The sequence below is a fragment of the Embiotoca jacksoni genome, unplaced genomic scaffold (genome assembly GCF_022577435.1).
Source record: "Embiotoca jacksoni isolate LCO1_2020_lvr unplaced genomic scaffold, fEmbJac1.0.p SCAF_9, whole genome shotgun sequence".
Taxonomy (NCBI): domain Eukaryota; kingdom Metazoa; phylum Chordata; class Actinopteri; family Embiotocidae; genus Embiotoca; species Embiotoca jacksoni.
Genome location: NW_027185447.1, coordinates 16717273 through 16744802, shown reverse-complemented (window position 1 = coordinate 16744802; position 27530 = coordinate 16717273). Strand labels below are relative to the sequence as shown.

The 27530-nt window shown below is 39.2% G+C and overlaps 3 protein-coding genes and 2 non-coding genes across 7 annotated transcripts; all 5 read left to right on the top strand.

Annotated features, from left to right (window-relative positions):
• Positions 1 to 4398: 4398 nt before the first annotated feature.
• Positions 4399 to 10350, top strand: prim1 (DNA primase subunit 1). The gene is made up of 13 exons (XM_069140699.1): positions 4399 to 4621; positions 5254 to 5411; positions 5506 to 5612; positions 5724 to 5797; positions 5896 to 6032; positions 6836 to 6894; positions 7021 to 7132; positions 7434 to 7523; positions 7613 to 7745; positions 8177 to 8246; positions 8339 to 8445; positions 9094 to 9192; positions 9289 to 10350. Exons 1-13 carry the CDS (start codon positions 4513 to 4515, stop codon positions 9306 to 9308), a joined length of 1275 nt encoding a protein of 424 aa, XP_068996800.1. The 5' UTR covers positions 4399 to 4512; the 3' UTR covers positions 9309 to 10350.
• A 209-nt stretch (positions 10351 to 10559) lies between these two features.
• naca (nascent polypeptide associated complex subunit alpha) lies at positions 10560 to 18253 on the top strand. 3 transcript variants are annotated; one of them, XM_069141662.1, is made up of 9 exons: positions 10560 to 10619; positions 11199 to 11273; positions 14288 to 16147; positions 16686 to 16771; positions 17020 to 17097; positions 17217 to 17363; positions 17536 to 17664; positions 17767 to 17889; positions 18139 to 18253. In XM_069141662.1, the coding sequence occupies exons 2-9, from the start codon at positions 11204 to 11206 to the stop codon at positions 18151 to 18153; spliced, it is 2508 nt and encodes an 835-aa protein (XP_068997763.1). In that variant the 5' UTR covers positions 10560 to 10619; positions 11199 to 11203; the 3' UTR covers positions 18154 to 18253. The 3 variants fall into 3 exon arrangements, with proteins under 3 accessions (XP_068997763.1, XP_068997764.1, XP_068997765.1); XM_069141663.1 differs by lacking the exon at positions 14288 to 16147 and adding an exon at positions 13030 to 13719; XM_069141664.1 differs by lacking the exon at positions 14288 to 16147.
• Positions 16854 to 16927, top strand: LOC138193557 (small nucleolar RNA SNORD59). The gene has a single exon (XR_011177876.1). It is a non-coding gene; the product is annotated as a small nucleolar RNA SNORD59 (small nucleolar RNA).
• On the top strand, positions 17994 to 18067 carry LOC138193556 (small nucleolar RNA SNORD59). Its single transcript, XR_011177875.1, has one exon. It is a non-coding gene; the product is annotated as a small nucleolar RNA SNORD59 (small nucleolar RNA).
• Positions 18254 to 21813: 3560 nt separating the features above from the next.
• Positions 21814 to 26712, top strand: ptges3b (prostaglandin E synthase 3b (cytosolic)). Its single transcript, XM_069141667.1, has 8 exons — positions 21814 to 21994; positions 23341 to 23454; positions 23586 to 23655; positions 23779 to 23877; positions 24033 to 24122; positions 25351 to 25407; positions 25563 to 25590; positions 25679 to 26712. Coding segments are annotated over exons 1-8 (480 nt in total). The 5' UTR covers positions 21814 to 21992; the 3' UTR covers positions 25699 to 26712.
• The last annotated feature ends 818 nt before the right edge of the window (positions 26713 to 27530 follow it).

Sequence of the window (27530 nt, the reverse complement as noted above, 5' to 3'; positions counted from 1 at the left end):
CTGACTTGAAAGCTTAAATATAACGACTCAGAGATGGCCAGCAGTGCTTTAAATCAGTAGCTCATGTGCATTATGTGTATTTATTTGCACCTCCGTTGTTAAGATATAGTGGGAACGCTGGTAGAAAGAGACAGTCAGAGAGCTTTAATCCCAAATTTAAATAAAATAACTTCTAAGAACGAACCCACAAAATAAAAATCCATCACATCCAACATGCCTTGCAGCTAACTAATTTGCATGATTCAAGTAAGATGCGGTTGAGAGCTCTTGCATTATGTAAATCAGGGTATGATTAAAGAATATTACCATAAAGACATTTGCAATCATGAAGTGGAAATGTATTGGCAATGCTTGTCTATTAATTGCTCTTGAATGGAGCACAGTTCACTGATGCTGCAAAGGAAGAGATGGTTCATTACCATCTAGCTATAGAGCGCAGGTGTTTCAGATACTGTCCCATGTTATTCTAACACTCCTCTCTCCTCACTCTCAGCATCCATGTGTTTCACAGTGACGGCAATATGGACGAATTAAATGGAGTGCATATAGAGGTGTTTTAGTTGTGCACAAAAAAATAACAAGATTATTTTTCCTTAAAAGCTTCCTGCCTACACATTAGAGTGAGGGATGATTACTTTGATCAAATGCATCCAACAGCAGTGTTACAGTGGTTAAAAAAAAAAGATTTGCATGCAACATGTCTTTTCTATTTCTGGAATAAAGACAAAGTGACAGACACGTACAGGGAGGAAAGTCGGGAGATGAGAAAGAATGAGCAGAATTACAGATCTAGTCATATTTAACGCACAACAGAGCAAAGGGAGAGTGTTATTTCATATTAGAAGTACAATAACTGACAAGGGCTCTTATCCCTGCACAGCTCTCAACCTTCAATGTGAACACTGCCACTTCAGTCGGATGGAGTGTGAGACTCACTGCCTGAAAACACAACAGTGAAGCCACAACAAAGCTATCAGTGTTGCCACTATACACTGCCTGAGCCACCCGGACTAGTGGGGGGGACAAAAGGGCCACCATCCTTACCCCTTTTTGTCTTAAAAGCTAAAGTGCCCTTTTCAAATGTCATAATAAAGGTTGTCCTCTCACAGTACACACACCTACAACTGTAACTGAAGAGAAAATATCATTATCAACAAAATTATTATCTTTGCACTATTGTTTAGTTAGTTTAATTTAATATTATTCTATTTTATTGTGTATATTGTGCATTTTCATATTTAATATTTTTTACTCTGTTATTTTTATTTCTTTACCTGTGTCTATAATGCTGCTGTTGCAAAAAAAATTCCCTTGTGGGATTAATAAAGTAACTATCTATCTATCTATTTATCTATCTATCTATCTATCTATCTATCTATCTATCTATCTATCTATCTATCTATCTATCTATCTATCTATCAAATGACTATAAAGAGAGTCAAAATGACAAAAGTCATGTAAAATCACAAATAGACACAACTTCACCACAGAACTGCAAGATGACCACAATAAGATGCAAAATACACACAAACATACAATATGAAAGCAAAGACATGTAAAATGGTCAAAGAGTGAAAGAAAACGACTACAAATTGACCAAAAACCCACAGACATGCAAATGTTCAAATCTGCCAAAAATAAACAACATGACTTCAACAAAATGACAAAACAACTTAAACAAGGACAGCAAGTCTAGTGCCTTCATGGGAGGGGTGGGCGGCCATTTGCATGTCTGTGCCCAGGGACCTGTTGGCTCATAAGCCAGCCATGTCAAGGAAGTGTCTTGTTTTACTTGCTGAATATTTCCTGATCTTCCTGTAGCCTCAAGAAAAGAAAAAGGATGAGTTTACGTACAATGGATCTGCCATAATGAACACTACCATCCAAAACCCTGGAATGTGGCCCACTGTGGTAACCTTTAATTTATCTTCATAAAACTGCACTGCCCTCTAAAGGTGGAGAACACAAAGTACAGTCCAAAAAAAAAAGAACAGGTTGCAGTAAACTACTTTTTTGTTGGCGGCGCTTTCGGACCAAACCGTTCTAGGGACTTTCTTGAGAGGAGCTTGAGAGGAGCTGAGAGAGAGGAAAACTGTTTTCACAGCAGCGCAAGAACATTGCTAGACAAGATGTTGGTCACTACACCCTCGGTGATGCAGCTTACCCACTGACATGCTGGTTTATGAAGCTTTTCTGGACAACGGCCACCTTACACCACAGCACGGCTGCTACAATTACAAAACAAGCAAAGCGAGGGTTGTGGTTGAAAATACATTTGGTAGACTGAAAGGAAGATGGAGGTGTCAAGCGCAATGCCTGCAGTCTGGAGAGAGTCAAGTCCATGGTGCTTACCTGCTGTGTCCTGCATAATCTCTGTGTGAGTCACGGTGAGGAGTACAGAGAGGAGTGGGTGCACATATCCTTCTTCCCCAGCCAGATGTTGCACCGCTGCCACCCGGTGCAGAGACTGAAGAAGCTCTGATGTATCACCTCAACAACAGACACAACTTTTAGACACTGTGTGTTGCTTTGGTGTGACATGAAATATTTTTTTCTATTTCGTACCACAACACATTTCTTAAAAAAGATTTTGTATATTAATAAAAAACATAATGGTAAACACATTTCAAAAAGTCATACTTTAGCACGTCGTCCGAAAAGTGACTCAAAAATGACTTATAGGTCACCTTTTCCTTATAGTATGACACTTTTATCATAATCTGGAAGATGTTTTTTTTTTTTTTTTTTTTTTGCAATATCAGCCCCCCCTATGACTTTATTTGATCATATTTTGGACAACACTTTTTTTTATCGCTTTTTGGAGTATGACCTTTTTCTTTTTCTGAACTGGCATGTCCTCAAGTTACTTCTCACTGAGGAGGCATCTATAAAGTATATAGTGCACAATGGGGGAAAAAAAAAAAAAAAAAGTCACTTTTGGACTTTTTTTGTTTGTTAGTTTTGTATTGTTGTTGACCTTTAGTTTGGTATGACTGCACATGCAAACCCGAACGTGTGTGGCTTACCCTTAGAGGGACTTGCCTTAGGAGGTCTCGCCCTCTGTGAACCACGTGGCTTACCCTTAGAGGGATTCGCTCTCCGTGAACCGTGTGGCTTATTAAGGGGACTCGCCCTCAGTAAACCGTGAATTGTGTGCGTTACCTCGGCGGGTAAACCGTGAACCTTGTGTGTTTTACCTCGGCGGGTAAACTGTGAATTGTGTGTTTTACCTCGGCGGGTAAACCGTGAACCTTGTTTTTGTTTTTGTGTGTGCTTTACCTCGGCGGGGCTCGAACCCGTATCTTCGTGAGGTCGTTTCCAGCTTGGTGTTGGTGTTGTAGACCCCTGGACTATCTTCGGCAGTGGAGGATGAGTCACGGCAAGAGAAAGTGAACGGAGTTCACTCAGAGCTCAACCGACAGTCTGGTTAACTCAACAGGTTAAAGATTCTACTTCACCAAGGTTGCTATTAATGGTTCAGATTCCTCCTTGGCCTGTTGATGGTGATTCAACTTTTAGTGAAGTTGAAACGTTTGGAGAAATTGAAAAAGTTTTGCATACACTACACATTACAGGAAGATATTTAATATCACTGCAAACCCCCTTGAAAACACATATCCAAAGAATGTCTGCAGCAATTTTGGTTGCATTTGAATGAATATTTATGAACAGTGGAGTTATAGGTTGCAGTTAAAAGTTTGGTGGTGCAGTGGTTATCACCCCTGCCTCTCAGTTAGAAAGATGGGGGTTCAATGTCACCTTTGTTATGACTTTAAAAAATAAAAAAACATACTATAGTCATTAAGATGTTAAAACTGACAAAAAAAAGGCAAAACAAATTTTTTTTTTTAAGAAGAATGAGGAACGAGATCAAGAAAAAAAATAAAACTGCAAGCGGGAATATGCAGCGTGAGGGCCCGCATATCACTGCTTGAAGTTTTAAAAAAAATTTATACAAAAAAACAAATATATATGAACCAAATTTGTTTTGGTTTATATTAATCATTCTTTTTGTATCTATTCATTTTTATTTGTTGTGTTTATTTCGTTGTTTTTTGTTTTTTTTTAATAATAAAAACCGGCATCATAGTCAAACGACTACATATCCCATGATCGGTTCCCTCGATGACGCCACTTCCGTCTTTTCCCATGTTGTTGTAGGACGAAGATTAAAAGGAGTAGTAGAGCTTCAAGAAAGACAGCCGACGTCTCATAATCCTATATTACTGATATCTAGAGCGCATTCAAGTTCAGCTCACTCGTGATAACTTCGCTTTTAAATTATTTTATGGTCGGTCGGTCTCTTTTCATTTCAAACATTTCCTGGTTACGACGACGTCATAGCCCTTACCTCCTGTCATTGGTTCTATCCTTTCCTCGAGCGTTTTCGCGCGCTATCCCCCCCCCCAACGTAAAACAACACACTTGATCTGTCTGTCCGTAAATGAAGCAAACTAGTATCTCGGTGATATTTTAACATAACATCGGTACCGGAGCTTTAAGTTTATTACAATGCTGTCGTCAGACTACGACGCTGCTTCTCTGCCAGATTTACTACCGCTGTACTACCGACGGCTGTTCCCTTTCTCTCAGTATTATCGCTGGCTGAACTACGGAGGAGGTGAGTGTGCTGAATAAACTGAAGCTAAGAGAAGTTAATGTGAGCAAGCTTCACGGAGCTGTTAACCAGTGTTGTGTGATTCAGCTGCGGCTGCACGAGTTGACACAGCTGCTTCCCTGTTGATACCCAGAGATGGAGAGTAACGAAGTACATTTACTCAAGTACTGAAGTACAGTTATGTTCACTTGAGTGTTTTCATTTTGCTGTTTCTTTACAGATTAAACAAGCACATGGTTATCTATAAATTACAATGGACTGTTAAGGATTTAACCAGAGTCACAACAGCATAATCAAGTGTTTCTAGTTACACCTGTTCTTTTAAAGAGAAATTCCCTCTAAACTTTTTAGACATTTGGCACACTGGACAAGAAGTGTGGGAAGAAATCTACAAGTATATTTTCATGGAGATAAATAAATAAAGTTATTTATTCTTGTTAAGCTAATGGTACAAGTGTATTCTTCAGTTGAAGCCAGCTTTAATATCTGTGTGATGTTTACATGAGAAGCATTAAATAGAGACTGAAAGAGGCCGAAAACAGCAGCTACAAAAAGGTATGAAAAAAAGATTGGGAATAGTTTTTCCACCACTGTTGACACATACAGTCTGTTTTTATCCCCTTTGATCCCCTCAGTGCACAAGAACTACTTCCAGAACCGAGAGTTCTCCTTCACACTCAAAGACGACATCTATGTCCGCTACCAGTCATTCAGCACGCAGAATGAGCTGGAGAAGGAAATGCAGAGGATGAACCCTTACAAGATTGACATCGGAGCGATATACAGTCACAGGGTGAGACGCCATGCTCCCACCACATACCTACATACAACCTTTGTGCATCACTGCAGACATATGGGGAAAGAACATCTCTGTTTGTTGCCAACAGCCGAATCAGCACAACACTGTCAAGTCAGGGACCTTCCAGGCTCTGGAGAAGGAGCTGGTGTTTGATATTGATATGACGGATTATGACGACGTCCGAAGCTGCTGCAGGTAAATGAATTATATGGTTCATTTATGTTCTAATGCAGATAACATTATACCAAGTCAGAATATCCTTACAGTCACATCACTGAGATAACGTTTAAAAACTTAAATTTTCAGTGCTGCTGATATTTGCCCCAAGTGCTGGACGCTGATGACCATCGCTATCCGTATCCTGGATCGAGCTCTTCGAGGTTTGATTGTCTCTGATTTTGTGTCTGTTGTCTGCTCGTGGTGATTTTCTGGCAGAAATATTAGCATCACACCAGTTTATGTTTCATGTCATTTCCAGAGGACTTTGGTTTCCAGCACCTGCTGTGGGTTTATTCTGGCAGAAGAGGAGTACATTGTTGGGTGTGTGATGAAGCTGCCAGGAAGCTCTCTGTAGCGGGGCGCTCTGCAGTGGCGGAGTATCTCAGCCTGGTCAAGGTAACAGTATTTTAGCTTTAAATAGATTAAAAAAAATATTCTATTAAAAGCACAATCCGGCACACTTACGAGCCCAAAGCTGCCACAGGCAGGTTCACTAATTTAAGGATTTATACCGCTCCAGAATCCTTTGCATTTGCTTTTTAACTGCAACTTTATTATTATTATTATTATTATTATTATTATTTGTTGCATTAAACATCCACAATTTATCACAACCGCAGCGTTTGAGAAGTAATAATGCAGAGACAATCAACATCACTTTAGTTTAGAGTTGGACATTATCACATTAACAATTATCCCACATAACTTTCATTTAATCAAGTGATCACAAGAGACTTTTGGGAAGACAAAATGCTGAACATAATTTAAAGTACTAGCAAATATTTTAAAGTATAGTCACCAGGAAAGCAAAAAAAACCTCAGCACACAGTAACTTCTATCTAAGGCCTGCTAACGTTTAAAAGAAAACAAACCAAAAAAAAGCTAAAGGAACTACATGAGATAGAACATACAATAAATAAAACCCATAAAACAAAATAAACTAGCACGTAGTACAAGTAAAGGCTTACTCATAAAAGTATGTGTTGAGCTTTCAGTTAAAAGACGACAATGCCTCAGTTTGCCTTCTATCATTGGGCAAAGTGTTCCACAGGTTCAGGACTTTGGTTTTTATTGTTTGTACTATTAAAATTTTGTTATTTATTGTTTCACAAGTAACATGGTGCAGTAATATATCTTCCTTTAATGAATTATATTTAGAAAACAAGAGTTGTGATTTTCTAGTTCCTGCTGTTTTACAGGGTGGTGATGAGACAGTGAAGAAAGTAGTTCTGACCGACCCAATTCACCCTTTTATCAGGTATCTGCGCTGTATGTGTTATTCTGGTGTTTGTCTCTAAATTGCACTGACTGTTGTTGAGATATCTGGCTCTGTTTGGTTCTGTGCTTTCAGCCATTTAAGAGTCTGTACTTGTCATCTCAACAGCAAGTCTCTGGCCGTGGTGGAGCGATACTTTACCCAATACGCACTTGAGGAGCAGGACATACTGGGCCGCAAGGAGTCAGTAGACAAAGTGCTGGCTCTGATGCCTGAAGATATCCTTTTTACAAACTGAATTTTCTTTCTCACAGATGTAATTAAGTGCGAGTTTTTTTTTTTGTTTTGTTTTTTTTGTTTTTAAATGGACCAACATAGGCAAGTGATTAGAGTGCATGTGGCATGCACTCTAATCACTTGCCTATGTCAGTTGCAAATGCTGTCAACAGTGATCCCCGGACCTTTACTGAATGTCATTCCTCTACTGTACTTCCACACATTTACTGTCTGCTCATTTCTAGTAAAGGCAAAATGGCAGAAATATTAGTGCAAATGACTTGTCCTTAATTCCTACGTTACATGTAAAAAAAGAACTACAGGTGCTTTTCCAAAATGAGAAGAAACCTTGCAACCGTTGGGAACTGGTCATGGACAAAGCCGCTAAGAAACAGGTTGGTAATTCTTCTCACTTTACATCATGACAATTGGTTTCTGCACATCACAACAAGAGGCCTAATGGTTACAATCTCTGTTCCTCCAGAGCACTGCGAAAAAGGGCCAATACTTCGAGAAAGAAATCATGCTGCAGTATTGTTACCCACGGCTCGATGTGAACGTCAGTAAAGGTGTGAACCATCTGCTGAAGAGCCCTTTCAGTGTCCATCCCAAAACAGGTGAGCGTGCAAAGAAGGAAGGAAACATCTGGAGGGTGTCTTTGCTTTGTGAAATTATTTTTCTTTAGTCTTTACAGTTAAGAGCCATAATGATGGCAAACAAGGGGAAGAACGCAGACATTTAGGAAGCACAAGACATGACAGAAATGAAAACAGGTGTAGTGATACACAGAAAGTTGGGTCTACAGAAATCACAGAAGAGCTCAAAAAGACACTGAGCATCTCCCGAATGACATGATGAAAGTACAGAGAAGTTTTAAGAGCTGAAATGTGTTGGTGACGACATGTAAAAGACTTTTTATTGTACGTCAAGATTTGGATTTTTGTCCTCTTGTTTACAGGTGACCCCAATGTGGATCTAATGAGATTTTAGTGTGAGTGCACAGTAAACACACCAGTGACAGTCTCCCTGTTCTTCTCTCTCTGTTCAGGGCGGATTTCTGTTCCCATGGACCTCAAAGAATTAGACACGTTTGATCCTTTCGCTGTGCCCACGATCAGGTAATAATTTAATATCCTGTGCCCATTGGGTGTGTCCATTGTGCATGGTGTGTGATCCTCATCAAAGCTGATGTTGTCATTTTTTTTGTTAGTCTGATCTGTGAGGAGTTGGATCGACCCAGGGCCGGAGAAGAAGGAGAGACGTCAGAGGACTCAAAGGAAAACCCGAAGGATGCAATAGAGAGGCGGAAGCTTAGAGGTGATGAAAGTTGGGGGGAGTGGTGGGGCAACAACAAAAATCGTAAAAGAATTACATTCAATTATTTAAGGAGAAAAGCTAAATGAATCTGTGCTGAGTGTGATAATAAATACATATTTCTCCTAATTACAGCATAGTGTAAGAGTAATCTCTTTGGGAGTAATTTTTAGGTGACCACATCATTATTCACCTCTGTGCTCTGAGCTGCAATAGCAGATATCTCCCGTAGCACTTCACACGTGACATTAATCTGTTGAATTTAGAATCAATAAATATATATGAAATACTGTAAAATTTGAAAAAAGTAGAACCGTACTTGAGAAATTTGAGTGCTCATCGAGATAAATTGGTGAAAACAAAGTATGGGCAGTTTAGTCCCACTTTGACAGATGCAGACAATAAGGATGCAAAATCAAGGCCAGCTTTTTTTCTTTTTTTTTAAGTCAAAGAAAATTATATATATATATATATATATATATATATTATATATACTAGTATATATTCTTGATTTTGTTACGAATAAAAGTGAACTTTTATTTTAATTTGAGACCAAATTTTAACATTCAGCCATTTGATAAATATGTAAATATTTATTGAATATGTCACCAGTGCACTTAGGAATGTCTCGCCGATTATTTTTCTCCACAGATTACAAAAAAACCAGCCTGGCGAAGTATGTGAAATGCTTTGATCAGTTTCTGGACGGAATCTCTCGTTCATGTAAAGGAGAACTTCTCAAAAAGAGTGGTAAGTTTTAGTTTTGAAAACTTAAAATTAAGACCGGTCAAATTTTTAACACTTTATACTTAAATGACTTTGCTTTGTACCCTTTTGTCCCTTTAGATGTTCAGAAAGAATTCTGAGGAATCGGAAAAGTGATTCGTGGGAGGCACTGCTGGCTGCCGATGCAAACTCGGGCTTCATTTTGTGTTGATATGGTGCCTCTTATTGATAAACAGTAATTATATTCATAAATTTAACTGATCAATAAATCTCCTCTTTCTTACTGTAAGATTTCATAGTAAAATGTCAGTTTCATATTGTTTTCTATCTGTGCCTATATTTTGCTGTTGCACAGGCATTTGTAAAAATAAATTTGGTATTTCTGCTATTGTGAATCTTGTATCTCATCTACTCTTTAATTTCAGATTTGATTTTTCCACTTAAGTCAAGTTATCTGGAAGACCAAGCAGTTTAATGTGGGAGCAGTGGGTTAAAATTTCAAACAAACCCATCAACACAATATGGGCTATTTTGAAAACAGTAAAGGTCTTATTTAACCAAAACTTTGACAATTAACCATTTTTTAACAGATAATGTAGGTTATGGACTCTATTCATTGTACCAGCTCCCCTACTTGTGGCATTTGTTTCAATAGCTACCTCTGTAATCTTTTGCATGAGTGCTCTCAATATGAATATCTGCTTGAACTTCTGTCTTTTATCACAATACTTGCAGTATTACCATCTCTTGCAGTTGAAGAATATAACAAATTACATTATAAACTTTACAACAGTAACAGATATGTGGTACTCTTATCCCATTACATTTAATTGATTAATAAAGTTGCTATTTACTTTGTAATCATATTTTACATACAAAGCAAAAATTGGTTGTCAAAATATCACAAATTGCTACGATAAACTCCATAAAGTAGTTCACATAGTAGAAGTAAAAGATTAGGCTGCTTAGCTTTTAGCAGGACTATTTTAACATGGGTTACTTTTTTCATTATTATGTAGGATATAGCTATTGTGTTATTTTTGTGGTGTAACAAATTTCATTGTAGATTTTTTAAATTATTATTATTATTATTATTATTATTATTATTACTAAATTCTGAGGTGTCAGGACGTCAAATTGTATATTTCAAATTTCAAGAATAAAAAGTGGCTAATGTAACAACCACGCTGTTTATCCTCACAAACTACCCATTTCACGGCATAATTATTGTAATGGTAACATAATATTAAAATAATAAATAAATAAAGAGGTCAGAACTCAATTTTGACTTAAAGCGTGTCAGAATCGAGAGTTTATTTGTCGCATAAATAAACAATTGGCTATGCCTTTAAATAACCCGGAAGTGGAATGGCAGCTCCGCCGGATATCGCCGTGAATCTGAGGTCAGAAGTTCTCTCTTACAGCCATCTTGGATACAGCGTCCCGAGTTGGTGAGTGGCTCCTCTTATAATCCAACATCATCCAGCCGTTTTACACACTTTCTCATCTAAACTGAAGGTTACGCGGGTTTAATTAAAGTCGGGCCACCAGGCCGGTGCGGCTATTATGTCCGTTTGCTGTCTCTGTTCGGCGAAAATTGCGCTGTTGTAGCAGCGATTAACGATCCAAAATGGGGGAACGTGATGTCCCCCATCGGTTCGCCAGCATCCCGCCACGGCCGTAGAGAACTGTGCGGTACGCCGTGTGAGGTTATTACACGTGACAACCGGTGGGCCCCTTTTAAAGAGGTCAAATTAAAATAATAAGTGTTGGTAGCTCGGACACCCCCCCCCCCCTCCTCTTTTAGTAATGTAAAAGACTGAGGCTACAAGCTAAAGCATGGGCTGCGTCACCTGCTCAACCAGCTCTTGACTACAGTAAACCAGTGTAGGCATGTTCGCGAGGAGTTGTGTGACATATTGGCTATCCCGATTTTTTTTTATTTATTTATTTATTTTTGTTTATACCTGCGTTTGATTTCCACCTCCTTTAGGAGCTTGTGCTAACTTGTTTTCTATTTTCCTGACCAGCAACCATGCCCGGTGAAGCCACAGAAACGGTCCCAGTCACCGAGCAGGAGATGCAGCAGCCTCAAGTAGAGACTGGTTCGTATGATTTGGCTCCTTAATAACTTGCATGCAGTATTGCATATTAAATAGCGGGGTCCTGGATATCTGAGCGATGGAGGGGGGGGGGATTTGACAACAAATGATCACCTCTTGTTAAGTAGAGGAGCAAACATTGTGTGATGGGATGTTTATTGGGCTCGTGGAGTTTGAGTCAGCTGGCAGGACTCTGAGTCGATGTAACAGCTGAGTTTCATCAGCCATGCCGGTGGGACATTTGTCACAGAAATTGCACTCAGGGTTTTGCTGCTGTCAATATTGCTGGGAGAATTGAAAAGTGTGATCCAGGACCCCTCTTTTATTTATACAAACTCACACTGGTGTGTTTTGACTTGCACTGACAACTGGATTTGGCACACAATGCACAGTGTTTAGTGTGATTTCTTTTTTTTCTTTTTTTTTTGGTGAGCACTACAAATGCCTTGAAAACACAGTATGTGTAGCTTGGTTGTAACACTTGGCAATGACACAGATCATTGTGTGATTCATTTTTATTTTGGTGCGACCTTTAAATCTTGTAATATTTTGTAAACCAATAATCTAAATGATACAATCCCTGCTTTTAAGCACACTATACTGTTTTTAGGGCAATACATGTACTCACGGTTTTCTTTTGACTAAAAATAAGTGGCAATAATTAAATTTATATGGCGCCCATGTTGGCTGAAAACAGTTATCCCAGGTGTGTTTTGAGTTACAATTTCCTATATACATTTTTGTGCATCACTTTTCATCCTTACCTTCGTGTTTTCATCTTAACATAACGGTGGACTTTTACATCTACTGATGAGGTATAGACTGTTAAATCCAACTAATATCCCATAACAAAACTTATTTATTCTTTTAAAAGTTTTGACTGGGCTGTAGCACTTTAAAAAGGCACAGTATGGAAATTCAACAGCCTTCTTTATGTCTGATGGGCTGGTAAACTCGCATGATGTCACTGACTTCAAAAGAAATACCAAAAATTTGATTATTGTATTAATGTTTTATTTTTTGACTGTAGTCACTAAAGCCATGGTATTAAACTCTACTGAAAAAAAAAAAAAAGCTTTTTTTTTTCAGCAGTTTGTTTTGAGAAGTAAATTATTAACAGTTTAACAACAGTTTTTTTTGTGCATGTGAGAATGCTTAACAACTTGGAGAAATAGGCAGACCAGTATTTTATCTTTTGTCTAGTGGTGTGGGACATTAGTAAAGGTGTTATGCTAGAAGTGGTGACTTTGTGACCTGTGCATATACAAACTTTCTGCATTGAAAATGCTCCCATCTAGGAGTAAAAGGTCTTTGAACATCTTTAGTGAACTAAAGATGCTCAAAGACATCCACAGGCTTCATAAAGCAGTACATTAATGTTTCCCCAAGTTTTAGTCGGTATATTGTCCTAGAAATGTAACCTTGGGTTGTAAATGGACTTGTGGGTATTTTTTATACAAACACTAATGTTGTGGCCAGAACTTATGTCACATTTGGACACTGCATGGAGTTTTAGACACGCATACTGTTTTTCCTTTAAGTTCACCCCCCCTTTTGGAAAATCGAGAGCCAACTTTCTCACAAACCCATAGCTTCTCCTCACGTGTGGAGCACCGTTTTGTTTAAGTGCTTTCGTACGGCTTGTAGGCTTCCCCCCCAAAAAAAACCTACTACTGCTCCCATCCCGTTACTCCTGTTGCTCTTCCTTCATCAGCTGCAGGGGTTTTGAACTCTTCCCCTCCTCCTGCTGTCTCTTCAGTAAGCAAGGCGATCCCATTGGAGAACCCTCCACCAGCCTCTGCTCAAGAGATGGGCTCCGCACAAGTAGCTAGCACTCAGGCTAGCTGTGATCAATCAAACGGTGTTGCTGCAACTCAAGAAATTGCCAAGCAAACTGAAGCAAGTGGGTCGAAGGAAACACCCGTCTCGCAGCAAGAGCCGACTGCTGACGCAGTGGGGGGCCCAGAGGATTTGCCAGCTCGTGAAGAGTATGTGCCTTCTCTTGAGGCTCCCATTGCTTCATCAGGGTCGCTCGTTCATGAAGACGCAGCAGCTGTTCAAGAGGCTCAAAGTCAGTCTCTTGTGGCTGCTGACGAATTGACCAGCCAAGATGTCAAGCAGTTTCCTGATGAAGCAAAGGCATCTGGAGAAGAGCCAGGAGAAGGATCAGAAAACAATCCAGATGATCCAAAACTATCTGGCTCTGAAGATATTAATGCAAAAAGTGAAGACGAGAAGACAAGTGATGCAGCGAAGACCGTGGCAGAAGGGAATCTGCACCTGGACGCAGCTGAAGATAAAGTATTGCCCGGTGATGTGAAGGTCCACGTGGCCACTCAAAATGAAAACCCCGATAAGAAAGAACCAGTTATACTTCTCTCCAAAGCCATTCAGTCAAAGGGGACTGCTAAATGTGAAGCCCCGCCTATTTCAACCCGCCATCTATCAGGTTGGTTTATCTTCTGTGAAACCAAGTGCCTTCCCTTCCCTACACTTTATTCATATCTTTTGAAAACACTGGTTCGTTCAGGTTTTCTATACAATGTGTGGTCACACTGATATTTTATAGTTTGAGAGAAATGGTTAAATGGCTTGACGTCGCCACCTCTACGTGTTTTTGGCCAGGATGGGTTATGACTTGTTCAATATTTCTTAATAAATTCTAAAATAATAACTGCATAGGGTTTAATAGTTATTTAGTTCAATGGTCTGGTTAATGGTGCTCTGTTTGTAGCGCAGTTCTGCTGTCCATTATTTCCTGAGGAGTGGTGATGTGAAATGCATTGCAAGTACGATTTTCCCCTTTGACCTGAGTGCATCTTGACTAAATACAGAATGAGGTTTTCTGTGTGGAAGTAGGAAGAGTGTGTTGTGCATTTTGAGTCTTCTTAAGATCGGGAGATGTGCTCTTTTTCTAACCCTAAGGAGATTGCCTCTTGGTTTGTAACGGTTTAACCTGCATGAGTAAGACTTCCACTGTCGGGTCAAAAATTTTTAAAGAATCTTTTCCTATTCAGCTACACCTCCTGCCCCAGCTTCCTCCCACCAACCTCAGGCAGCGTCAGGCCCTGCTAAGCCCAAAGGCAAAGATGCCAAAAGTGCACAGGGTTCCTCTGCCCCAAAGGCTGTCCCTGGCAGAAGAAAACGCTCCTCTATGTCTGCCTCTTCCTCTTCTCCCACCTCACCAAAATGTACTCCCTCCTCTACCCCCCTGACACCTGTACAATCTCCCCTGGCTTCCTCACCTGCTGGCTCTTCTGCTCATCAGGCTAACCGTTCTGGCCCAAAAGTTGTCAAGGCAGGCAAACAAGGAAGAGCTAAAAAAGGAACAGGAGAGGCATTTGTGCCTGTTCCTGTCCCTGTGGAGGGCAAAGTCACAGAAGCAATTGAAAAAACCCAAACTGTTGAAGCTAAACCTGCCCCACTTGAGACAAAAACTCAGTTACCTGCTGCTACAAAGCCTGTTGCAGCCCCCGCTGCTTTTAAAGTTACCTCAAAGCCTGCTGTTGCAGCGCCAGTTTCATTTTCAGATACTCTGGCTTCCAGCCCTTCCAAATCAGTTGAAGTTAAGGCAGCTGCATCAAAAGCTGCTCCTGTTATTGCACCTGCTGATGATGAGCTCCCTCCACTTATCCCACCTGAGAAGCCAATTAAAATGCCAGTAATTGTACCCCCTGTTGAAGAGGGTGCAATGCTTGCTACATCTCCTTCTAAACCTGCCCCTGTAGAGCTTATTAAGGCTCCAGCCAAACCCAAGACAGATAATGAGGCTGTCCCTGTTAAGGTTGTCAAAGCAGCAGCCCCAGTGGCTCCAGCCAAAGTTGAAGCAGCAGTTGTGGCATCTCAGAGCAAGCCTGCTCCTCCCAAGCCAGCAGCTGAGGCTAAACCTGCTCCTAAAGCTGCCAACCCAGTGACTGAGGCTAAACCTGCTCCTAAAGCTGCCAACCCAGTGACTGAGGCTAAACCTGCTCCTAAAGCTGCTAAGCCAGTGACTGAGGATAAACCTGCTCCTAAAGCTCCTAAGCCAGTGACTGAGGCTAAGCCAGTGACTGAGGCTAAACCTGCTCCTAAAGCTGCTAAGCCAGTGACTGAGGCTAAGCCAGTGACTGAGGCTAAACCTGCTCCTAAAGCTGCCAACCCAGTGGCTGAGGCTAAACCTGCTCCTGTTGAAACTCCTAAAGCTGCCAACCCAGTGACTGAGGCTAAACCTGCTCCTAAAGCTGCCAACCCAGTGACTGAGGCTAAACCTGCTCCTAAAGCTGCTAAGCCAGTGACTGAGGCTAAACCTGCTCCTAAAGCTGCTAAGCCGGTGGCTGAGGCTAAACCTGCTCCTGTTGAGGCTGCCAAACCTGCTGTAGAAGCTCCTAAAGCTGCTAAGCCTGTGGCTGAAGCCAAACCTGCTCCTGTTGAGGCTGCTAAGCCACCCACCGAGGCCAAATCTGTTCCAAGCAAAGCTCTTAAACGGGTTGAAACTGAAGCTGCTCCTCCTAAGGTTGCAAAGCCAGATGCAGAGATCAAGTCTGCCCCTGTTGAGGATGTAAAGCCAGCTAAGGTTATCAAGCCGGCACCAGTGAAGGGTGCCGAGCCGGTTACTGAGGTCAAATTGGTTGAGGTTAAGGCAGCACCTGCTGAGATTGCTAAACCTGCCAAACCAGCAGCTGAGCCTCCCTCAAAACCCCCTCCAATTGAGCCTGCTGTTCCTGCCGCTGCTCCCCGTAAACTCACATTTGCTGAGGCCGTTGCAAAACCTGTCCCTGTAAAACCTGAAGTTGAGGTACTCGGTACAACCCCCTCTGAGCCAGTCTCATCCCCTAAACCTGCCCCCGCTCCTGCTAAAACCCCAGTCAAGATGGAACCTGTGATCAAGAACGACAATGGTATTTCCTTCTTTCTCTCCTCCTTTGTGCCATCTGTTTTTCCTACTGTCACTGTGTTCTGGGAACTGCTCAGATACTTAGATATGCCGCTCTTTAAAAGCCGAGCTCATGAAGTGTACACTAGCTTTGCTTCAACTGTTGAACTGTAAGATGGTATCTAGGTGTCATCATTTCTGCTCCTGGTTTAGGAAATGGTCGGTTCAGTTGTCGAATACTATCGGTGATAATATTGTGCCATTTCAGAAGTGAAATTATGCGTATTGTCAGTTCTATTTACTCACTGAAGATGACTGGCGTCCTGGTAAATGTGGTTTTGGATTGGTTGTAATGTTCTCAACCTACAGAGTGGACAGAATGGCTCTAATAAGTGAATCTTGTGCAACCTACCTTTAGACAGTATGTACAAACTGTTTTAATTACTGATGTATTTCTCGTTCTGCAGGATTGATGCATCTTAATTCCAGATTACCTTTCAGGTGTAAACGCATGTAATAGGTGGCGTGTTGTGACTAAACCTTCATTTCTGTTGTATCGATAGGATCCGGCACTGAGTCGGACAGCGATGACTCAGTTCCCGAGCTGGAGGAGCAGGACTCTGCACAGACACAGACACAACAAGCTCAGGTGAGACTCCTGTCTGGTCTTGAATTTTGTCGTTCCTGGTATCGACTTGGATCAAACCTTTTTAAACAAGTCGGTGTTTGACTCTTCGGTGATGAATGAAACAGTGACTTTCGTTCTTCTGAGTCTACTGAAGCCAACCTTTCTGTCCTGAGAAGAGATGTATAGCAGTCAGATTTAAGTAATACCTGCTTCTATATTTATTTGCTGCACAAAAAATGAATAATTTATAAATATTCTTCTTCCTGTAGCTTGCAGCCGCCGCCGAAATAGACGAGGAACCTGTGAGCAAAGCCAAACAGAGCCGCAGTGAAAAGAAGGCACGAAAGGTAACGATCCTAGCTCACTTACAGTGTGGTATATATGTAAACATGTTTTTTATGCTATATGCCTAACAGTCGAATTTAGCAACATTTGTAAAAAAAAAAAAAACTTGAATTTCTTGCAGGCGATGTCAAAGCTTGGTCTCAGGCAGGTAACAGGGGTCACCAGGGTCACCATTCGCAAGTCAAAGAACATCTTGTTTGTCATCACCAAACCAGACGTCTACAAGAGCCCCGCATCAGACACATACATCGTCTTCGGTGAAGCTAAGGTAAGCAACCAGCAACATTACCAGCTACCTCGGTGTTTGTCAAGACACTGGACCTGCCGTCTGTGTCTGTTTGACTCATTGAGAGATTCAGCTAAAAGTATCACATTGATAACTTAAATTGAATGCCAAACAACGCGTTCAGTTCTCATTTCCCTTTGTCTTTGTGCCTCAGATCGAAGATCTTTCCCAGCAAGCCCAGCTGGCTGCCGCAGAAAAATTCAAGGTACAGGGAGAAGCTGTATCAAACATCCAGGAAAACACACAGACGCCCACAGTACAGGAGGAGAGCGAAGAAGAAGAGGTAAGATGCACTTTTATTCAAGTGAAGATGGACAGTCTGAATATGATAACTTTGTTTAGCCATATGAGAGCTAACAAATCATTTCCCTGATTATATTCATAGGTTGATGAGACCGGGGTTGAGGTCAAGGACATTGAACTCGTCATGTCACAAGCCAACGTGTCGCGGGCGAAGGCTGTACGCGCCCTGAAAAACAACAACAACGACATTGTCAATGCTATTATGGTAAGATTGTTAAACCTTTCACTAATAGTAGTAAAATAGTGTGGCGTCTGTTTAACCAGCCATTTTAAATGGTTTATCGCCAGTGATAAATGTGTTTGGAGATCTCTTCGGTGATGAATGAAACAGTGACTTTCGTTCTTCTGAGTCTACTGAAGCCAACCTTTCTGTCCTGAGAAGAGAACATCTTTTAACCGAGGAAATCACATTTTTAAACTTGTGCTAATTTGTGCTTTCTTTGTTGCTTTGCAGGAGTTGACGATGTAATGGGACTCTGTCAACGAAGAGTTGAGGAAAGGTTGCTGATATCTAAGCTCATTTATACAATTTATACCCGAGATGGAAATAAAGTTGTGGCTTGATGAAATGTTGATGTTTTCTGAACTTCTTTGGGGATACAACGGGAGTTTTTGTTGTTTTGTTTATAGGATTAATAGCCGGGGAAAACTGGTTACAATTTTGTCTCGTGCCAAAAAAGGATAAATACAAATCCGTTTGTATTTTTGCATGCCGACATCAAATGTGTACTCAGATTTTCCTTTATCACCCGTAGTTTTATTGTTTCAGTTTACTCAGACAGATATGGAAAAGTGACAGTGGAGTATCTCTATGTTGGCATGTTGGACACCACAGTGATGTTACAGAGGCCAAATATTGGCATGCACTTGTACCCTTTAGTATTTATGAATAACTAGTACACATTCTGTGTTGAGTAAAAACATGCCTGATTTAAAAAAAAAATTAAAATGATAAGTTCCACCTTTTCAAATTTGTGGGATAAGACGGGCAAAATGTTGTTGCTCAGTGTTTGGTCGAGGATCGGACCGGTATCTAAAGTCTTGAGAATATTTCTCATGGATTTTTACACCCATATTGTTAATCCGGGGTCATAGTCTGATCAGAGCATTATTAATGAAAAGAAACGTGGTTTCCAACTTTTTACCTTGTAATGTCTTGCATAAAGCCGTGTGGGGTCACATTTCAGATGTTAACAGCTTCATTAAACATTAGCTCACTTCCAGTAATCATCTGACAAACCCTCAGATTTATCTGCTGTCCCTGGATAAAACTGATATAAAGTTGGTCAAACTAGCTCTGCCTGCAGCAGCTACAACAGTAACATGCCGCTGACACACTGATGCTTCAGCTTCGGTAAACTAATGCTGTCGTATGAGGATCAAACCAGTACTTTTACTTTCGCTACAATTTTGACATTTTTAGATTTAAAAATGTACTTTAGAAGTTTGAGCAGAAATGCAAACAGCCTAACTCCTGAAACATGACAAGAGATCCCAAACTTTTGATAAGGGTCTACAAGCCCCAAAAGATTTTTCACTTTCATTAACATTACAAGGTGGGGCATTTGGCCTGCAAAATGCTATACATCTTAAATTCCAGTAGGTGGCAGTAAAGATAGTCGGTGACAAAACACCACGCAACACTACCCATGATGACTCGACATCACGATCAACTTTAAGGAGTATTAGTAATCCTCAAGTTTTTCTAAACTTGATACAGAATGGAGTTTTAAAAAAATATATATATTCAGACATCATAGTGGTGTTTTTCACGAAGACTAAAAGGTGTAAAAAAAATAAAAAAAAATACTGGAAAAACTGAAATTTTATTTGAATCTGAAGGGATTTCTTCCATAGTTAGTCTGTTAGGAATACTTTGTTTTACTTTTTGTCTGTAGCGGAGCTGACCATGAATTTATCTCAAAGGACAACTATAAACATACAGTAAAAAAAGCATTTTTTTTTTGGTTCTTTTATTATGTCCTGTTGCTCCCAAAGTCAAGAAAACTATTTTCAGTCATCAGTATCAGTCATACACCATGTTTGTGATTTTCTACACAAATGTTTTTTTCTATCTTTTGTACCTCAAAATATTAAACCCTGTAAATGTTCCTAGTTTGGTTTGGTCTGATATTCATAACTAGCTCATTAAAAATGGATAACATACCGTCATTTCCCTACAATGATAATATGCAGTTTAGACAATTTCAGATGTACTCCATCTTGTAATCAATTAAAAGTAATGGAATAAATGAATAGAAGAGAACTTTATAGGTTCTTCTTTAGTTGTTTCTTTTTTTGTTTTATTGGATTGATTTTTTTTTTTTAAGCAAAAAACATGAAAAATAAAGTAATATAAATGTGTTTTGCACAGGAATTCCTCGCCTTGCAGTGACATCTGTAGCATGTTAATAGGATTGGATATGGTTATTTGCTGTGTTTTGGTCTGATATTCATAACTAGCTCATTAAAAATGGATAACATACCGTCATTTCCCTACAATGATAATATGTAGTTTATAGACAATTTTAGATGTACTTGTAATCAACTAAAAGTAATGGAATAAATGAGTAGAAGAGAACTTTATAGGTTCTTCTTTAGTTGTTTCCTTTTTTGTTTTATTGGATTGATTTTTTTTTTTTAAACAAAAAACATGAAAAATAAAGTAATATAAATGTGTTTTGCACAGGAATTCCTCGCCTTGCAGTGACATCTGTAGCATGTTAATAGGATTGGATATGGTTATTTGCTGTGTTTTGGTCTGATATTCATAACTAGCTCATTAAAAATGGATAACATACCGTCATTTCCCTACAATGATAATATGTAGTTTATAGACAATTTTAGATGTACTTGTAATCAACTAAAAGTAATGGAATAAATGAGTAGAAGAGAACTTTATAGGTTCTTCTTTAGTTGTTTCCTTTTTTGTTTTATTGGATTGATTTTTTTTTTTTAAACAAAAAACATGAAAAATAAAGTAATATAAATGTGTTTTGCACAGGAATTCCTCGCCTTGCAGTGACATCTGTAGCATGTTAATAGGATTGGATATGGTTATTTGCTGTGTTTTGGTCTGATATTCATAACTAGCTCATTAAAAATGGATAACATACCGTCATTTCCCTACAATGATAATATGTAGTTTATAGACAATTTTAGATGTACTTGTAATCAACTAAAAGTAATGGAATAAATGAGTAGAAGAGAACTTTATAGGTTCTTCTTTAGTTGTTTCCTTTTTTGTTTTATTGGATTGATTTTTTTTTTTTAAACAAAAAACATGAAAAATAAAGTAATATAAATGTGTTTTGCACAGGAATTCCTCGCCTTGCAGTGACATCTGTAGCATGTTAATAGGATTGGATATGGTTATTTGCTGTGTTTTGGTCTGATATTCATAACTAGCTCATTAAAAATGGATAACATACCGTCATTTCCCTACAATGATAATATGTAGTTTATAGACAATTTTAGATGTACTTGTAATCAACTAAAAGTAATGGAATAAATGAGTAGAAGAGAACTTTATAGGTTCTTCTTTAGTTGTTTCCTTTTTTGTTTTATTGGATTGATTTTTTTTTTAAACAAAAAAGATGAAAAATAAAGTAATATAATATAAAAATTATATTATTATAAATATAATTTTATATATATATATAAATACATATATATAAATATATATGTATATATAATATATAATGGATAATAATAATAATAATATATAATAATAATAATAATATATAATATATAATGGAATAAATGAATAGAAGAGAACTTTATAGGTTCTTCTTTAGTTGTTTCTCTTTTTTTGTTTTATTGGGTTGATATTTTTTTTTAAACAAAAAAAAAAGAAAAATAAAGTAATATAAATGTGTTTTGCACAGGAATTCCTCGCCTTGCAGTGACATCTGTAGCATGTTAATAGGATCGGATATGGTTATTTGCGGTGATCAGCCTGGGTGGTACGGAGACCAAATCTAATCATATTAAATTTTGGAGGAGTTCAGGGCAGACTGTGCCGCTTTGCCTCCCTTCTCAATCAAATCACCCGCAGCTGTGGCTGAAAGCTCTAGAAACGTCCAGTGCGCTCCGAGTGCGTCAGTCCCGCTATTCTCATCCCGCATATACGCAAACCGGATCCGAGAGTATAGTCCACCGAGGCTGGAGGCGGTCTTCATCGGCAGTGTGCGGCCAAAGCGGTTCCTTCTCTCACCAGACGTTACCGATCTCTTACCCAAACGCGAGGCTTTTTTTTTTTTAATCAACCGGTAAAAAAAAAAAAAGGAGCTCACTTCGCGCCGAGACATGTAAGTTGTGGAGAGTTCGGCTGAGGGCGCATGCGGAGGGAAAAGTGCGATAGTACGGCGCGCCGAGCTTAGCCGCCGTTAGCTGAGTGACAACATGCTTGTTGCAAAGGCGGGAGGTTTGGCCTTGCCTCAATAAAACTGAGTTAACGGTAACCCGCCACCTCGCAGGCCGGGTAAAACGCCGCGGCGATGGTTTTTAAAGCGGACCGGACCGCAATGGAAAAGCTGAAAAGTGGGCAACTTCCAGGGCTAGCGCGGGTCAGGTGCACCGCATGGCTGGGCGAGCGTGCCAGCCTTGTTAGCATTGTTAGCTCAGAAGGCTATCGTTAGATTAGCATCAGATCTGTGTCAGAGGTCGGAATTTCAGCATATTGTGTAAAAGAAAAAAATAAATAAATCTGGGGGTTTATTGACCGCAAAGCCAACCCGATCAACAGTTCGCCGCCATGTTCACGAAGCCGTGAGGGGAATAAACGACGTTTTCCATTGAAGTTGACGCTTATCTTCCATTGATGATTTGTAAGAGGATTTGGCTCATGAGACCGTCGCTTCAATGCTAACCGCAGAACAGCGAAGATAAACATGCACGTAGCTCCGCATGAGGAGCAAGTTATCAATGAACCTAGGCCAGAAAGTCGTTAATGATTAGTTGCAACCACTGGCGTATATCTTCGTCGGGAAATCTACTGCAGACTAAATGTGGTTTTTTTTTGGGGTGGGGGCGGTTTGTTAATAAAGAGGCAAACAATTAAAAATCACTCGGTATGGTTGATTTTCATTGGGGTGGGAAAAAAATAATAATCTGAGCTTCCAAATTGGTAAGAGTCGATGATTTAAATGTGAACCTGGAATACTTCTCTCACCCAGGACCTAAAAAAAAAAAAAAAGTACTTTTACGCTTTCAAGTTAAACTATTATTATGATTTATAATAATATTACTAATATAACATCCACCACATATGATACCATGATGTGAGAAAGACCCACCCTTAACTCCTTGTAAATTTGACTTGTCATGCACAGATGTTTCACTTCTGAGACTCCTGTTACTGGAGCACACGGTGTCACCTGATGCTTTGCAGCAACCTGATACGTCGGGGTTTTTTTTTTTTTTTTCTTTGATGGCAGGCCAGCTTACCTGAATTCGTACCTGAATTCTCCCCCACCTGCTACCAGTTCTGGGACTTGTATTACACGCGCCTTTTAATGCAAGTTGTGGCTCTAATGAGCTCCGTGTTTGACTGCAAATAAGATCAAATAATTATTTTCTTTTTAGAGGCGCCAAAAGCTGACGTTTGAATGTTCATGCCGAGTTATAACTTCACGTCGTTTCTTTTTCTTCACAGGCATCCAGCAACTGCCAAGTGGTACGACAGGAGGGACTCTGTTTTTATAGAGTTCTGTGTAGCAGACAGCAAAGATGTTAAAATCAATTTTGATAAAATAAAGTGTGGTTTCAGGTATGCTTTCCTCATGTTTGCTCCTTTTATAAACACATCAAGCTGGATTTGATCATACATTTTTTGATAAATGTGTAGTTGGTTTATTTTTGGGGAGTTTGAGTTCAAAGTTATTTCTTTTGTTTCCACAGCTGTCTTGGAGGAACTGACAATGTCAAACATGAGAATGAAATAGATCTTTTTGAAGCTATTGATGAAAAGGTAAACCACTGACACTATGATTAGTGGTTTTTTTTTGTTTTTTTTAGTGCAGTACTGCAGACTTCCTTGTAGTGTTGCCCAGGAGTGATCTCGTATTGCTGTTTTCTTTCCACCTCAACGCAGGAATCCAAACACAAACGCACAGATCGCTCAGTGTTGTGCTATCTACGAAAAGCTCAGCCAGGGAAGGCGTGGCCGCGACTAACGAAAGAGAAGGCTAAGGTCAGTCTCCCACACACAAACACAATTTTTTAAATGTACAGGACCATGTCCACCTTAAATCTGAGATGTTGTAACATTACAATTCATTAATAGCATCAAAGCGCTACAATAAAAAAAAATAAAAAAAAAAATGCTGATTTTGTGTGTTTCAACAGCTGAGTTGGCTCAGTGTCGACTTCAACAACTGGAAAGACTGGGAGGATGACTCCGATGAGGAAATGGGCAACTTCGATCAATTCTCAGATGTAAGCACTTTGATGAGAGTGGATTACATAATTAATATTTACTTTGATGTGATTTGCTTTGTTGAATTTCTAATAAAGCTGATGATACAACATTTTAATATCATCATAGTCTCACACTGACCTGCTCAAAAAGCAAAACAAAAAAGAGTACGCATTTGGCTAGCCTAAAGCTCAAGTTTTAAAGTATGCTACAATGGACACAATTATGGAATATATTACTATAATATTTACATACTTTTTAATCCTTAGGACTTTAAATTATGAGTAAAAATTCAGTTAAATGATGAACACAACAGAACTGTACTTTGCTTACATGGGATAAAATGGTCTTTATTTGCGATTTCAAGTTATTGGGGGGGGGGGGGGGGGGTCAGGGAGAACAGGGCCGCCTTGGTGGCTGAGGTGCTGACCATGAGCGGCAGTCTTCCATATGACCAAGAACCTTTGTGGCAATACTCATCATTCATTTCCTGTCTTGTGTCCTATATAAAGAAAAATACTCTGACTCCGTCTGTCTGTGTAGGGCTGTCATGATCATGAAATTTTAGGGGACAATTAATTTTCATACAAATAATTGCGATTAATGATTTAAATGTAAATACATTTTCAGTTTTATTTTATGCCACCATTAAAGAATAAGCCTAATAATAATTTATACACTTAAAGTCTGAGGATATATACATATAGAGCCCTTGGTAGTGGGTCTTTTTACTGCAAATCAGACAAATTGCCTCCCAGGGATGCCGTGGTTTTTGGCTTTCTAACTAAATTCATGATGTTAATTGATGTTCTTTTGAAATGCTGTTGATCAGAACCAGAAGTTCAGTGCCTTGAGATGAACCATTGGTGGCGCTAATTCGCCACTCGTGTTGCATTAAACCTCATGAAGAAGGCATAACTGATGATGTCATTAAAAGAACAACTGTCACACCTCACTGGAAATAGTAATGGAATTATTGTAGTTTTGTTGGTTTCATCCAGCTGTTTTTATGCAGATGAAAGGAAACGACTGATGATTATGTAAAATGATTGCAATTACCTCTAACAATTACATCAAATAAATATGTAATAATTATGACATGCCTATCTGTGCGTGTGCCATCATGTTGAAGTATGGTGTGAAATCTTCCGACTTGTAGGATTGAATTTTTGTGTCCTGAACTATCTGCGTTGGCATTTAAGAAAAAGCAAATGATGTTGCTTTAACAGCGTTGATTTGATGTTACAGATGATGAACAACATGGGCGGTGATGATGACTTACCGGATCTAGATGGTGCAGAAGAGGTAAGCATCCTTTTCTAAACATTGAAATTGTACTCATCAGTGAAAACTGATCATAAAGCAGATTTAAATTGCTGTCGGTCAAGGATTAAGGCTGTTATTATTGAGAAATTCTCATCTTCCCCTTTTTTTTGTGTGTGTCTTTTTGTTATTTTTAGGATGAATCTGCAGATAGCGATGATGAGAGTAAGTGTCCATGAGCCTTTCGTACCAACTGCCATTACAGCTGTGATTTGTGATGAAGAGTTTAATGTGCGTTTCACTTTACTTTCAGAAATGCCTGATTTGGAGTAGAAGACGGAAAGATTCTGGGGAGAAAAATGGAAGAACAGAGGGCAAGAGGATTCTTAACAAATGTATATGTTGAAATTGAAGGCAGTGACAAACAACTGTACATATGAGTCAGTAGCCATATTTAAATCCATAGCCTCAGCTCCAAACTCTTGACCAACAAGTCCACTGAAGGTTGATATGCATGGTATTGTACAGAGCAGCTATCTCCACTTCCATTTGCTGTACTGCACCTTTTGGGTATCTTGTTTTACTGTTAAATATTACAATTAAGCACACCTTATTTGTTGGAAAAACTGTATAGTTGTCCTCAACTGAGCAATACGTGTTAAGAGGTTTACTATTTGTTTTCAAATGAATTGTGGTTGAAAAATGATTAGGCCCACCCATTCCCAATGTTGTGGTTTTAATTTAGTTGAGCAGTGTAGTTTATCTCATGAAGTAAGAATTAGATGCATTTACTGATTGGGTTCCTCTAAAGCCTTCCATGTGATATGAATTAGATATCCTTGAAGCCAGTCTTTGTTTCCGTAGCTTAACCTTCCAGCTTACATGTTTCCCTTTACTTCTTGTTTAATGTTTGTAAAATTGGAATAATCTGAACTCATTGCAGAAATATTTGCATCTTCCCAGTGCTCATGTACTGTACTTTGCTAATCTGAATGAATTCCACATATTTAGTATCTTTAACAGTTCTCTCTTCATACCCACCTGTCATGCACACATGTTAGACCGCAGAGGCAAGACGAAATGTTTTGCCGCTGATTAAGAGGCTTGAAGCTCAGTTGGGCCTCAGCATTGTGTGGTTTGTTGCTATCCTCCAGGTTCTTTCCATTTGTTCATGTAGATTAGTTCCTCCCTCGTTGGCGAAGGAGCGTTGGAACGATACGGCGACGTGTAATGACCAAATTATATTTGCACTGTCAATAAAATGTAAGGGGAGACAAGTAATGTTGAATTACAGTGGAAATTCTTTTTTTATTGTCTACATCTTTCTAATAAACTGTTTAAGAATCATTTTTAAATGTTTTTTTTTCTTGCATAATTTTCATATACAATTATCGGGGTAGTTGTGGGAGCAAATTGGGTGTCTAACCTGGTTACACATGTAAAATGACTCCTGTCCTCTTTGTTATTGTAATTGTGTAGTTTGTGTTCCATTTAAATGTAATGCAAATCAATGTTTTAAATTTGTAAAAGATTGGAGATAAATGTTGTCCTGGACTATATACTCTACTGAAAAGAGGTGAGAGGGCAAAATATTAGAAACCTCAGTCCTCTACAATGCCACCACTAACTATGACGGCATCAAGAAAACGTGCATCTTAAATATAGGTGTTATACTGCACTATCTTGCACAGGTAAACTAATAAAACTGCTGCAGAGTTACATTTTGCATAAATACATAATTTAACTATCACAAAGAAACCTACAGCAGAATTCAGTTATGCAATTATGCCACAAGTTTGAACCTTGTATTTGAGAAAACATGTTATGACACTTAAAAAGCACTAGATTGTGAAGGGATCATGTGCCATGGCATATTCATAATGTACTGATTATAAAAAGTAAGAAAATGGCACAACTTTTGTGCATTTAAATGGCGTAATCTTACTTTAAAAAAAAAAAAAGTGTTTGCTCGGTAGTACGAGTTGTAGTTCTGTAACTAATCCCGAAATTTCCGGCGCTATGACCAAGAAACCTGCAGGCTCGTCGGCCCAGAATAATTTGCATACTTCCTCTTCAGGCCTGATTTCCTTACTGACTGTCATTTACGGGAAGAACACGATATATATTATCGTCTTCTTCAACACGGGTTTCCTGCTTTCACCCGA

Bases quoted from the DNA above. Each gene is read 5' to 3' on its own strand.
- naca (XM_069141662.1), top strand. From the start codon at position 11,204: ATGCCCGGTGAAGCCACAGAAACGGTCCCAGTCACCGAGCAGGAGATG. The intron at 17,098-17,216 runs GTAACGATCCTA...AATTTCTTGCAG, and splicing joins GTGAAAAGAAGGCACGAAAG to GCGATGTCAAAGCTTGGTCT. The intron at 17,364-17,535 runs GTAAGCAACCAG...TTTGTGCCTCAG, and splicing joins TCGTCTTCGGTGAAGCTAAG to ATCGAAGATCTTTCCCAGCA.
- prim1 (XM_069140699.1), top strand. From the start codon at position 4,513: ATGCTGTCGTCAGACTACGACGCTGCTTCTCTGCCAGATTTACTACCG. The intron at 5,412-5,505 runs GTGAGACGCCAT...TGTTGCCAACAG, and splicing joins GAGCGATATACAGTCACAGG to CCGAATCAGCACAACACTGT. The intron at 5,798-5,895 runs GTTTGATTGTCT...TGTCATTTCCAG, and splicing joins CCTGGATCGAGCTCTTCGAG to AGGACTTTGGTTTCCAGCAC.
- ptges3b (XM_069141667.1), top strand. The intron at 23,878-24,032 runs GTCAGTCTCCCA...GTGTTTCAACAG, and splicing joins TAACGAAAGAGAAGGCTAAG to CTGAGTTGGCTCAGTGTCGA. The intron at 24,123-25,350 runs GTAAGCACTTTG...TTGATGTTACAG, and splicing joins ACTTCGATCAATTCTCAGAT to ATGATGAACAACATGGGCGG.